Source organism: Lactuca saligna, chromosome 8, assembly GCF_052625555.1.
Source record: "Lactuca saligna cultivar CGN05327 chromosome 8, ASM5262555v1, whole genome shotgun sequence".
NCBI lineage: Eukaryota > Viridiplantae > Streptophyta > Magnoliopsida > Asterales > Asteraceae > Lactuca > Lactuca saligna.
Window position 1 is genome coordinate 47888913 of NC_136424.1, and position 13764 is coordinate 47902676.

At 38.4% G+C, this 13764-nt stretch overlaps 2 protein-coding genes across 2 annotated transcripts; both read left to right on the plus strand.

The window, feature by feature from the left end:
- Positions 1–294: 294 nt before the first annotated feature.
- Positions 295–3703, plus strand: LOC145009600 (uncharacterized). The gene is made up of 4 exons (XM_078968265.1): positions 295–358; positions 467–2496; positions 2583–2832; positions 2916–3703. The coding sequence occupies exons 1-4, from the start codon at positions 295–297 to the stop codon at positions 3701–3703; spliced, it is 3132 nt and encodes a 1043-aa protein (XP_078824391.1).
- A 1319-nt stretch (positions 3704–5022) lies between these two features.
- On the plus strand, positions 5023–8664 carry LOC145011853 (nicotinamide adenine dinucleotide transporter 1, chloroplastic-like). Its single transcript, XM_078970599.1, has 9 exons — positions 5023–5506; positions 5952–6041; positions 6229–6335; positions 7108–7156; positions 7252–7364; positions 7481–7575; positions 7660–7748; positions 7858–7952; positions 8045–8664. Exons 1-9 carry the CDS (start codon positions 5440–5442, stop codon positions 8426–8428), a joined length of 1089 nt encoding a protein of 362 aa, XP_078826725.1. The 5' UTR covers positions 5023–5439; the 3' UTR covers positions 8429–8664.
- Positions 8665–13764: the final 5100 nt, after the last annotated feature.

Genomic DNA, 13764 nt, shown 5'->3' on the forward strand with positions numbered 1-13764 from the left:
TTTTTTGGTCCTTTTGGACTGGTTTGTTTGTGAGAATGGTCCCTATACTTAACACCCGTTAAAAGAAATCCGTTAACCCCCTCATGTGCCTTGCACATGAGGGTATTTCTGTCCTTTTACTTATAGGGACAACACTTCCTTCTACCTTTTATCCCTCATTTACAATCCCAAACACCCGTCAACTCCCCACCTCCCTCCTTCTTCCTTCTGCTCCATTAAACCTGCAAAAAAAAAATCGTTATCGAAAGAACCTAATCGAAGCAAAAGGAGACAAGGTCATACTTTAAAGTCGAAATGGTGTACGTAATGTGGCAAATCAGACCAAAAAATGAAGTTGTCGACGTATCATCCTTATATGGTAAGTTGCTCTGTTTTCTTAAACATTCCTATTTTTCATTTTACCCTTGATTTATACTAAAATCCGCCAAATTTTGACTTTGTTATCATGTACAATTTTGACTTGTAGCGGGTGCACCCACATGGTTTAGTATTAAGCTTCATCATGGTGGGAAGTTTACTAAGTTACCTGACATAAAGTATACTGGAGGTGAAGTGCGTTATGTTGATTATGTGGACATAGATGAGTTTTCTGTACATGAACTTGATGCCATAATGCTTGACCTAGGTTACCCAGACCCACGGATGATTGAATTGAGTGTTGAATCCCCAGTGATATACTACCATTTCAGGATACCCAATGGTGACTTTCAATTTGGTCTTAGAGCTTTAGGGAATGATCAGGATGTTATCAATCTTTCTAAATTTATTCAAAATAACAAGTTGATTGAAGTGTACACAGAACATGGGAAGACAAATCTACTCACATACTTCATGTCTCCAAATGCAAAGGGTAAAGTTGTCATTGAGGAATTACCAGAAAATGATGATCAAGGGGCTAAATATGAGGCTGAAGTTCATGTAGAATCTCCATTGAGAAATATGAACCATGTCAATGATGAACCAATTGGTGAGTACATGTCTTTGATTCTTTTTGGGAGTAAAACTGATGCATTCTCTCCAGAGTATAGAAGGGGTAGAGTTGGGAATTCAAAAAGAGAGGAAGGTTCTTGTAGCAAGAGGCTTAATTTAGAGGATATTGATGATTTAAAAGAGAAGGAAAACACTAATGAGGATGAGATGATTGATGGATGCTACAACACCCCACCCATTAATGATGATGAACAATATAATGAACTTTTTGACAACCTTATGGAAAATTTAAATGGAAGTGATGAGTATGTTGAAGAGTATGAAGGGGATGTTGAATCTGAAGAGAGTGATGAAGAGTATGAAAAGGATGAAGGTGATGATCATGATGGGAAACAATCAGAAAATGAAGATAAAGTGGATGACATAATGGATGAGGAGAACAATATAGAAGATGTTGATGTGGACATGGCAGACTTCTTTGTAAATGTTGAAAGTGATGTTGAAGGAGCATGTATTAATGATGGTCATGAACCTGAAGATATGGAAGTGATCAACAATGAGGAGTTCGAATCATTGGATGAAGGATCAGACCAAGACAGAGAAAGAAGAGCTCTCATAAGAAATTTGGGAAAAGAAAAAAGGTGCAACTTTGGGTCAGTACATATACAGTCATTCTCAGTGGGGCAAAAGTTTAAAAGTAAAAAAGAATTAAAGGAGTTAATTGATGTGCACGCACTAGAAACAAGAAGGAATCTATTCTTTAAAAAAAATGACAGTCAAAGGCTTAGGGCACAGTGCAGAGGAGTTGTACCTATCATCAATAAAGGTCAAGTGGGGACTAAACCTACCACTTCAAAAAGCAAGGGCAAAGAAGTAAAGACACAAAAAGAAACATGTGGTTGGTATATACATGCATCTAGGTCAAACCCCGAATCTGATTGGTTTATAAGGACCTTAAACCAAACTCATACATGCTTACAAACAAGAAAACTCAGAGCTTGTACTGCTTCTTTAATCTGCAAGAAAATCATAGATCAAGTTGAGGCAGATCCGAAGATTCCTTTGAGAGCCATACAAGATCACTTTCAAAAGACCTACCAGGTGGGTATTTCAATGGATAAGGTGTTTAGGGCAAAAGATATGGCAAGAAAGCATGTAACTGGGGACTACACAAAACAGTTTGAGTTGTTGAGGGACTATGCTCTTGAACTTCAAGCTACAAACCCAGACACAACAGTCAAAATAGATGTGTGTCCTAATGGCAACCCTGCATCCCCAACAAGGCAGTTTAGAAGGATTTATGTATGCTTGGGTCCACTGAAAAAAGGTTTCAAAGCATGTCTTAGAGACTTAGTAGGTTTGGATGGTGCCTTCATGAAAGGCCCATTCCCTGGTCAGGTTCTTACAGCAGTTGGTCTGGATTCCAACAATGGAATTTATCCCTTAGCCTATGCAATTGTTGAGTCTGAAAACACAGCTAGCTGGAAGTGGTTTTTAGAAAACCTTGGGGATGACTTGGAGCTTGGGAGCAACTCAAACTATACTTTCATAAGTGACAGGCAAAAGGTAAATTAAAACTCATCAATTGATCATTTAGATTGTGTTTTTTTACCAAGAAATTAATTCTAATTATTGTATGTTGAGTCATGTAGGGATTACAAATTGCAGTTGATCAATTGTTTCCCAATGCTGAGCATAGGTATTGTATTAGACATATTCATGACAATATGAGAAAGAAGTGGGGGCAAACTGAGTACAGGGACCATTTATGGAGGTGTGCATCAGCAACCACCATTCCTGAGTTTGAACATTTGATGAAAGAGTTTAGTGAGTATGATAAGGAGGCATGTCAATGGTTGAAGCAAATTCCTCCTGTACATTGGGCAAGGAGTCATTTCTCAGGTAATTGTATATGTTTGCATATGGTAAAGATTATGTGTTTCAGTTATTTATCAGCATTAATTGTATGTTATTGTAATGTGCAGGAAGAGCTGTTTCTGATGTGTTGATTTCAAACATGTGTGAAGTGTTTAATGGGAAGATAGAGAAAGGCAGGGACAAACCTGTAATTTCATGTTTAGAGTTCATTAGGGAGTATCTAATGAAGAGGATATGCAATGTCATGAAGGCAATGAAGAAGGCTAAAGGTCCACTAACACCTACAGCAACAGACATCCTAGATGCAAGGAAAAAAAGTGCATCACAATATATTGCTAGGTGGAATGGGGCAAACAAGTATCAAGTCACTGCAGCATTGCAAGATCAACATGTGGTGGATGTTAGGAACCAAACCTGTACTTGCAGAAAGTGGGAATTAATGGGAATACGTTGCAGGCATGCAATTGCAACTCTGAATGAAATGAGCAAAGACCCTGAGGCTGAGCTTGACATTTACAAGTGGGTACACAAGGTGTATTGGCTAGAGACATGGCAAAAAGCTTATTCATTTAAGGTGGAACCAATTAAAGGGAGACCCATGTGGCCTAAAAGTAATTGTCCAACAAAGCTAATCCCTCCTCCACATCACACTCAGGTGGGAAGGCCTAAGAAAAAAAGAAGACAAAGTGAGGGTGAAAGGTTAAGCAAAAGGCAGAAGGCAAGTGAAGGTGATGGAGTCAATGAGATGCAAGGAGAAAATTCCCAAGGGCCAAGAAATGATGGAGTGCAGAAGCTATCAAGGAAACATGTTAGTGTTACTTGTAGCAAATGCAAGAATAAAGGACACAACTCTAGGACCTGTAAAGGGCAAGGAGGGAATCAATCTAAGAAGTGATTGTGGTTATTTGTTGTGGTGCAATGACTATTTAGTTTCTTGTTGTTAAAAACTGTTTGTTTTTGAAAACTTTAGTTATGGTTTGATGATGTGGTTATGTATGGTGCACAGACACTTGTATGCTTAACTTGGTAATGGTTTTTGGTTCCACTCATGTGGTTAATGGAATGTTCATTTTGGTAAATTTATGACATGTATTTTGGTAATGTACTTTTGTTACATTTTGGTTCTATTTATGTGCTTATATCTAACAACTGATACACATTTTGAACACAACTGATACACATTTTGGAATTCATTACAAACATGATGAAGTCAAATTACAACAAAATTATACCATTTTTACCCTGCATCACTTGATCAACAAAAATCCCCACATTTGCCTAACCCTATCCCTTACATAGACCAAGTACTAAAGATAACAATCACAAACATAAACCAACTTGCACATAAATACATCTTCAGCTTGAAACCTTCATCCTTCAATGCATCACACCTTGCCTCCAACATGTTGTTCCTGCTCAAAAGTCCATTGCACTGTTCCTGTAACATGTTGATACTTCTTACCAGCCCATTACATCTTTCCTCCAATGTATTTATGTTTCTTAGAAGACCAGGTATGATGGTTTTACTCCTAGCACAAATAGGTGGGTCAACCCACCCGATAAACCCACAAACAGAATCCTTAGTAGGGCAAGCATAAAACCTCCTGCCGGGATTCAGTGGTGTCCAAGACGTTTTCACCAAAGCAAGCTTTCCACAAAAACAAACCACCATTGTTCGATTGCAAGTCAGGAAAGGAGAAATGGAAGATAATAGTCGTTGGGGAAGAACAGTTAAGAACGTTGGGGAAGAAGATTTGTTGGGGAAGAAGCTGGGAAAAGAAAACGATTTATATAGGATGTTTTATTTTTCCATATGCAAAAATGGTCCCTATAAGTAAAAGGACAGAAATACCCTCACGTGCAAGGCACATGAGGGGGTTAACGGATGGAATTTAACGGGTGTTAAGTATAGGGACCATTCTCACAAACAAACCAGTCCAAAAGGACCACAAAACCAAAAAACTCGTGGTTTGGACTTTTTTCCTGAAAAAATGCAAACCACAGGGACCATTTTTGCAATTTTGTCTACTTTTTATGAGTATCATAAAGAAAATGTTGATACATGGTAAAGAATATAAAAACTTCACAAATATCTTGTTTTTAACACTAAAAACGAAATACTTAATTTCAAGTAACATCTTTCATATCAATCTTTGTTTGAAAGGACACAACTCGACCATACAAATTCAGATTGTGGTAGAACAAGTATTAAATAACATCAAAAGGGTAAAGCAATTTTAGGTTATAGTTTTTTCAGGAGGCTTACAAACGCAATTTGATGCGTTTGGACAAAAATAAAAGTCGCCACTTTCCAATTCGAGATCGAAAGAAAGTGAGAGTAATGACATTACGCATCAATTTTTACTAATTCCTTGCACCAAGATCCCTCCAAACACGGCCACAAGAGTCCTCGTTCGCCTCTTCTTCTTCAACAAAAAGTGTCAAATACGTCCTCGTTAATGTTCCTTTTACTCTTCCACAAGATCGAACTCATATAAATACTGGGTTTTGTTCCAGATTTGGATTCAATTCCAGTTGGGTGTTCGTGATTTTCGAAAAAACCCCAAGTAAAATCAAGTTTGTTCTTGTGGGTTTTAGAAGAAACTTCATTTTGATCTTCCTTGTTGGAGTATGACGGTCGGGGAGCCACGGAACGGTAAGGATATCATCTACGATGCCGTTTCCGGTGCCTCTGCAGGTATAGATTCTTTCAATTTGAGATCTAAATGTTCAATTCCCAATTTTAATTCTTCGCGTGAAAAAAATCTAGGGTTTTTCTAATTGCTTCGTTTCACACTTCCATTTCCTATTTCCAACAAGGAAACAAAATTTAGAACTTCAATTTCAGCATTGTTGAATCAAATCCATCTTTATACACCTCATCTTCAAATCCAATCGAAAAGGGTTTTAAATTTTAGAAAGTATTCATCAAACTCTACAAATGTCATTTTCCCATGTCGCAATCTTTACAAACCACTGTTCTTCCTCCATGTCATTGTATTTGATAATTTTAGTAATAGAATTCACTTTTCAGTAATATTCGAATGAAATTTACATGTGAAAACGATTTTTCTTCCATTAATCGCTTTAAATATCATAGTGTGTTAGGTATAATGGTTACATCATATATTTATATAATACAGGTGCTATCGCTGCCACTCTCATGAGTCCATTAGATGTGATCAAGACAAGACTGCAAGTTTATGGCCTCCCTGATGCTCCTCGAAATAAAGGTAATTTCATCTCTTTTAATAATTTTGTTAACATATTGTTTATACTTTGTTAAACTCTTAATACATCGCATTCTTGTTTCCCCAATTTAAGTTACAATTTTTCCATTGAATTGCTTCTTTTATTCTTCATATGTCACTCAGTTATAATGAAAAAATATATTTTCTTTTTGTAATTGATGTTGATTAGGGAGTGTTATTGTAACAAGCTTCCAAAACATTATAAGAAATGAAGGATTGAGGGGATTATATAGGGGACTTTCTCCAACATTGGCTGCATTACTTCCAAATTGGGCTGTGAGTATTACTATTACTTAACCAAAATCACCTTTTTTTATTGTGTTTTTATAATTTTATATATGAAAAAGTAGTAATCAAGTTTTAGAATTGTGTAATTACTGTGATGTTTTGTTCTATTATCGTGAGTTTTTGTATAAAGTTCTTTCGTATGTTTTAGAATTGTTTAATTGGTGTGAAATTTTGGTACGTTGTGTATGTATTTAAAGTTTGGTAAATGTATGTTAAATTGCATATGTTAATTAAGAAGACTAATCTGTAACGATTATTATAATATTATAAATTTAGAAAAGATTTCGTGTAATCTAATGTATTTTACATATGAGATAATGAAATTGAGCTAAATTACTAAATCCAAAAAAAAAAAAAAAAAAAAAAAAAAATCTATTTTGTCTTGGAAAGTATTTTCATTTTTCCAAAAATTTCAACATTTGTAACTACAAACTGACATAGAAAATATTTTATAGTTATTGATCTATTTGTCAAATTTTTGAATAAATAAAATATAAATAAAACGTAGTGATTATAATCAAAGCTAGTTCACTTTAGTTAAGAATTAATAAATGTTAGACAATGCAAATTAGAGAAATATAATGCTTCTTTTTTCTATAATTAAAAATATATCATGCTTCTTTACGGATAAAAGTTATTTGAAAAAGTACATTTACAATGTGCTTAAAACAAATTGTGTAATTATTTTGTAAATTTGTAATTTGTTTACTTTTCATTATATCTTGACATAAACATTTTTTTTTTTTTTTTTTTCATATAGGTTTATTTCGCCGTATACGGGCAACTCAAAGAGCTTCTCGATTCACATGGTTGGTTACTATATAAAATATTTTATATATTTCAATAAATAAAAAAAAATCTTTTATTTTATTTTATATTTAATTTTCAAATCATCTTTTTTAAGGTGACGGCATGGGCCACCTTACTTTCGGCGCAAACATGATAGCCGCTTCTGGTGCCGGAGCCGCCACTGCAATCACCACAAATCCATTGTGGGTCGTAAAGACTCGACTCCAAGTATTTTCTTTTTCTATTTTTATTTTTATAAATTAATAACATCATACTTTTATTTTAAATAAAAAATAAAGTTTATTGCTATCATATTAAATCGTTCTTTCTGTATTCTGTTTTAGACTCAAGGAATGAGAGTGGGTGTAGTTCCTTATACAAGCATATCTTCAGCCTTGAGGCGAATAGTTCATGAGGAAGGCTTTAGAGGGTTGTACAGGTATGCTTTCAAAGTTGTACTTTCATTAAAAAATAATATTTTCACCATTTTTCTTTAACTAATTTGTGTTTTATTATTTTACAGTGGACTTCTACCTTCTCTAGCTGGCATAAGTCATGTTGCTATACAGTTTCCAGCCTATGAAAAGATAAAATTGTACTTGGCAGATAGGGGTAATCAAGACTTTATCTCTCTCATTATATGAGTTGTGTGTACATCATGCATTAAAAGTTGTACATGTTCTTTAAGTAATTCTGATCTTGTGTTTTTTCAAGTTGTCAGATCATACAACTACTAACGAACTTAGCCCTGGGAAACTCGCAATCGCCTCATCAATGTCGAAAGTACTCGCCTCTTTAATGACCTACCCACATGAGGTGACTTCACTTCCACTAATTTTATTATTCCTGAAAATGACTAAATTACCCCTACAATGTGGTTGTTAAAATTACAATTATGGGTCTGGTAGGTGATTCGATCGAGACTGCAAGAGCAAGGGCAAGTTCGGAATACGGAAAATCATTACGCGGGTGTGGTGGATTGTGTGAAGAAAGTTTTCCGAAAAGATGGTGTGGCTGGGTTTTATAGGGGGTGTGCTACAAATCTATTAAGAACAACTCCATCAGCTGTGATTACGTTTACAAGTTATGAAATGATTAATCGATTCTTGCAACATGTTCTTCCCCCTCATAAAACTAAAACCCCATCAAAACCAGGTGATGGAAAGACGAAACCCACTCAAAAAGTTGCAGGAAATGATGTGAATGATTTACAGATATCAAAAATGAGATCGAATAATCATCATAGCACGAGAACTTTTATACCTTTGGGGAATCAAGATCCTATCGAGTGACTCAATTTTTGATGGATGAAATTTGATGATGATGATGATGAATAATTGTAGGAGACACCATTTTGTTTGTTATATTTTTGTTTTTCTTTAAATAAAGGAATCGTATTATGGATTTTTGGAGTTTAGTTTAGTTTTTTGGGGTATGTTTCAGAGGAGAAGTGAAGTGGTTAAAGGGTATTTGTACAAACGTTGTAGCATGGTGTACAAGCTAATACAGCGTAATTATTCTGGATTTAGTAGTTTCTATTTTGGAAAAATGTTTGTCGAATTTATATTTATAAATTATTTTTGTAAATCAGTGAATCTTATAGAAGGGAACGTCAGTTAAAAGATCCAGACAACATTATAATGGAGAAAAACTCTTGGGTTGGGTTAATAAACTAAAGAGTCTAAATTATTACAAACTAATCTCATTCCTCTCATCTTCATTTACAATCTTCATTTACAGGCCCACCTCCATATCTCTTCCGTTTCGACAACCCCAACCCCTCCGACGACTACCTCCATCGACAGACACCACTACTAAAACTTTGTCACCACTCATTCTTCCGCCACCTCCCTTTCTTCTCCTGTCACCACTGCATCTCTATCTCTGATCATATATTCAACGGCTGCTTTCTTTCTCTCTTACCACTACAACTGTAACCGCCAATGAAACTTTCTCCGCCTTTCCTTCTCATCTCACCATCATTAAACTCTTGCACCTTCTCATTCTCCGACGTTAGAGATGAAGAGGGTGAAGAGAAGGGAGGAGTTGTGAGTTTCTTTCTCTTTGTTGTTGTGGTTCACCACACTCCTAAATCTGTTCATCACACTGCCAATTGTTCTTTCATGAACTATAGCAGTGTTGATGGCTTGTTAAAGACAAATATAGTGGTTGTGGTAGGCTGTTATGTTGGTCCAATGGTTTTCATAAGGAGAGTTCAAGGGTGGGATGAGTGGTTGGGGTGGGATAGATAGGTGGTATATATGTTTATTAATTAAAATCTACTCTAATAAATAAAGATCTTTTTTATTACATGTCATACTATTATTCATTTTCTCACATGTCATTTTATGGTTATTTTAAACTTTAAATTTTCTTTTCAACATGACATTTTATGGTTATTTTTTTTTCATTTTTAATAAATTCCACATAATATTCATGTTAGGAGCATGATCCTCAAGCCTTAGGATCCTTAAACATATCTCAGGATCCTAATTATTACCACTAATATTTCTAAATTTGTAACGGTTATATTTTCTTTATTTTTCTCACATGTGGAGAACTAGTCAACACACGACCCATTCTCAACGGAGAGTCATCTTAACTAGAGAAAAAACCCGAAATATCAAGTCAAATAAAATCTATATGTTGATTCCGGAGGATCTCATAATTATCAGATTTCTTGTTACTTACAATAGACTATAACTAACACATGTATCTAGCACACAATACATACGATTAGCCCTAGCATTAGTCTTGTACCCGTATTACTTCACAATCTATGTAACCTCAAATTAAAATCAATAAAACACATTAAGGCATGTGATCATTATCACTTCCTAATGTTTTGTGCCAGAGATCCTACAAAGGATCAAGTGTTGGATTAAGTGTTTAAGCTCATAACTATATTTGGTATGTACTTGATCTGATAATGAGCATGATCCTTTTGGGTTGCCTTCTGTAACGACCCGTTCCCGGTATGTTGATTTATTGGTAATTATAGTGAGTTTTTCAAGAGGGACTCGGCGAGTTCTAGCCTGACTCGCCGAGTAGGGTCGTGCCTAAGGGCACGCGTGAGCCGGGGACTCGGCGAGTCCATCTGTCTGGGTGAAACCCTAAATTCCCCGGGTTGCCCACTATTTAAACCACCTTATAGCCCCCATTCTCGCCTCCCTCACCCTGAGAACGCATTGAGAGAACCCTAATCCTCCCTTGAAGAGCTTATATGTGTTTTGGTGCCATTTTGTGAAGGTGTGAAGAAGGAGAAGAAGGAAGAAGCAAGGAGAAGTGTTGTAGTGCAAAGATCCAAGGCCAAATCAGAGTTAATTGAGGTATTTTCGGAGTTCCATCTTGTTATATGCTTTAAACTTCCATTAGAGCTCTCCTAAGAGCTAGTTGATGCTTGTTCCAAGCCTTACACTTGCATGAACGTCTTATTGAGTCGAAATATCTATGGATCTGAACATTGGGGTGTTGTAGAGCCCAGATCTACTATCTTTTTGGAGTTATATTGCATGATAACCATAGATCTACCCATTTTATGCATCTTTTAGCCTTATTTCCCTTATTCATGAGGTTGTACACGTAAAGTTGGAAACTTGACGTGGTAAATCAGCTTATTGGACTCAGATCTATCAATTGTATACATTGGATTCAAACAAAATCAAGTAAAAATCAGTTGCATGGCGGCAACTCGGCGAGTCGGAAGAACGACTCGGCAAGTTGGGTCGCGAGTTCCCGATTCCTTCATTTTTACCAGTGTCGAGTGAACCCAGTGAGCTAGAGAGTGGACTCAACGAGTTGAGGGTGAACTCAGTGATGGAGGGACTCGGCGAGTTGTTCATCAACTCGGCGAGTCCAAGGCAATCTTCTTAAAGATCAAGAACAACTCGTCGAGTTTGTTCATCCGGCTCGGCGAGTCGGATGAAGATTGTCTAAGTTCTTGGATCAAGAGGGTACTCGTCGAGTCGATGCCAGACTCGACGAGTAGCAGTGAGTAAAAGTGAAAAGTGAGAGTGGGACTCGGCGAGTTGGGTGGCCCAACTCGGCGAGTCAGCCCAAAAGATAATTGACTTTGGCCGAGGGTAAAAGAGTCATTTTACCCCAAGCGCAGTGTTTAGTGTTTGTTTGAGTGTGTTTATGGACTTGTAGCCGAGGAGATTCAGGAGCAGCCGCCATTAGCTTTCCGAGCCACACACTCAGCAGCCAACTTACGAGGTGAGTTTCCTTCCAGTAGGAACGGGTCTAAGGCTACAATACCGGCCCGTTCAGTTAGCAGTAGCTTCCGGATTTAGGTCCGATGCAGTAGTTAGTATGTTCGATGCCTTCGTGGCTCGAACAGGATTTATGTGCTATGTTTTATGTGTTAAGTATTATGTGTTCCGGGCCACGGCCCGATGTAGCATGTCGTATATGTGTTATGCTAGTTGATGTGTTATGCTATGCCATGTTCAGCCAGTCAGTTCCGGACTTCGGTCCGATGCAGTTAGTTCCGGACTTTGGTCCGATGCAGGGGACAAGGTCCCAGTCAGTTCCGGACTTCGGTCCGATGCAGTTAGTTCCGGACTTCGGTCCGATGCAGGGGACAAGGTCCCAGTCAGTTCCGGACTTCGGTCCGATGCAGTTTCCGGGCTTCGGCCCGATGCAGTGGGCAAGGCCCAATATGTGTTTATATGTTATTGTATGGTATGTGGTAGTTTGGGGGAGCTCACTAAGCGTCGTGCTTACAGTTTCAGTTTGGTTTCAGGTACTTCCGCAAGCAAAGGGAAGAGCTCGGGGTGACAGCATCGCACACACCACAGCATAGCTTTTATCCTGGGGATGTCTCTTGATGTTTTGGGTTGATGTAGTATGATACAGTTTTCCGCACAATATTTTATTATGTTTTGGGGATACATCGCGTATGTTTTATGTTATGTTACTTATATTATGGTTTTGATTATATTGAAAAACGAAAATTTTTGGGTCGTGTTTTTGGGTCGTTTCAAGTTGGTATCAGAGCCCTGGTTTGAGGGATTCGGATACACTTCCGGGTGTATCTGAACTCAAACTAAGGAAAAAAAAGATTTTAGTAAAATAAAAATGTTCTACAAAAAGAATTTTGAAAGCACTTAGAAAGAAAGAATTGTTTTTAACAAGATAGAGGTGTGTGCATGCGGTCAGCCGAGCTCAAGTAAGTACTCCCAAATTACCCATACAAGTTATTTGTTCAGTTTCAGTTTCAGTAGAACAGCATGCTAGTATAGGGCTAAGGATCTAGGAGAATGCCTTATGTGCCTGTTTATGTATTACAGATTTATGAGTATTGCATGCTAGAATTGAGTAGACAGCAGTAGGATAGCCTGTTTAGGTTATGCCTGATAGTACGAGCTTAGCATCCTATGCTAGTGCAGTTTCTTGTTATAAGAATAGTTTTGCCTGAGTCTGTTTCCCTTGTCCGAATGCTGCTTGCTTCGTGCTTGGTGGGGTTCTGAGTAGTGGGAGTTAGCCATTAGGTGAACACGTCACACCACATGTGATCAGGTTTTAATAATCCCAGAGTGCTGGAATTGGCCCTATTGCGCAGCTCTTGTTTGAGTCCAACCGTTGTAGGGACGGATCTTTTACTTGAAGGATTATATGATCCTCATCACATGTGATGGTGTTTAGGTGGTGGCTAGCTGGCATTATGAGGAGACCTACAGTAGCTGAGGACCAGTCGTGTTGAGCTTGAGGTTTCCCTAGGGCAAGCCTAGGATGAGAGTAGCAGAGAATGGCAGTAGTAGAAGTGACTTGGTGGAGTCAAGGTAGTTCTTGAGGAAAGTACGGATAGATGTGGAAGGTAGTATGGGCCCGTACTACTGAAAGCAGAGGATCCGTACTCGAATCAAGGAAGGCCAAGACAAGACCAGGAAGCTAGTAGTAGTATCATGATCCCTTGAGATATTTCAGTGTTCTGATGTTGTTATGAAATGTTTCAGAATGGTAGTTTTGCGTCCGAGACCAGCAGTCGGCAGCTCAGATGCCGGAGGGGGATCAGGATCGGGATCAGGCCCGGAGGTCGGGTAGATGGATGAGCAGACTAGAGAGTTCCTTTCTTCTGAGGTTACCCGCATCATACTGGAGCAGACTCCTGTGATCTTCGGTTCGATCAAGGAGGGTATTTTAGAGCTGATGGATGAGAGATTGAGTACTTTCCGTGCTGAGATGGCGGCCGTGATGGGGTCGCGCACACTTACGTTCAGGGAGTTCAGGGCATGCGGGGCTCCAGACTATCATGGGGCGCGGGACCCCATAGCGAGTACTAGATGGTTGGCGGATGTGGGCAACGCTTTCCGCACTAGCAGGTGTCCCGAGGGGGACAAGGTCAGATTGGCGTCCTGTCTTCTGAAGGACAGGGCACGGGATTGGTGGGAGGAGGCCGGACATGCCATCGGGGATGATGCGGCATTGGATGCCATGACCTGGGCTGATTTCTCTACCAGGTTCAGGGCGGAGTTTGCACCAGTCATTGAGGTGCAACAGTTAGCTAGGGAGTTTCAGGACCTTACCCAGACTACAGAGACAGTGGCAGAGATCACCGCCAAGTTTAGGGAGAGGGCCCTTCTTGTTCCTCAGTATGCAGCCGATGAGGAGATGAAGAAGGCCCGTT

Excerpts from the sequence above, each read along its gene's own strand:
- LOC145009600 (XM_078968265.1), top strand. The coding sequence starts at position 295 with ATGGTGTACGTAATGTGGCAAATCAGACCAAAAAATGAAGTTGTCGAC. Across the intron at positions 359-466 it reads CGACGTATCATCCTTATATG|CGGGTGCACCCACATGGTTT; the intron begins GTAAGTTGCTCT and ends TTTGACTTGTAG. Across the intron at positions 2,497-2,582 it reads TCATAAGTGACAGGCAAAAG|GGATTACAAATTGCAGTTGA; the intron begins GTAAATTAAAAC and ends TGAGTCATGTAG.
- LOC145011853 (XM_078970599.1), top strand. The coding sequence starts at position 5,440 with ATGACGGTCGGGGAGCCACGGAACGGTAAGGATATCATCTACGATGCC. Across the intron at positions 6,336-7,107 it reads CATTACTTCCAAATTGGGCT|GTTTATTTCGCCGTATACGG; the intron begins GTGAGTATTACT and ends TTTTTCATATAG. Across the intron at positions 7,157-7,251 it reads AGAGCTTCTCGATTCACATG|GTGACGGCATGGGCCACCTT; the intron begins GTTGGTTACTAT and ends ATCTTTTTTAAG.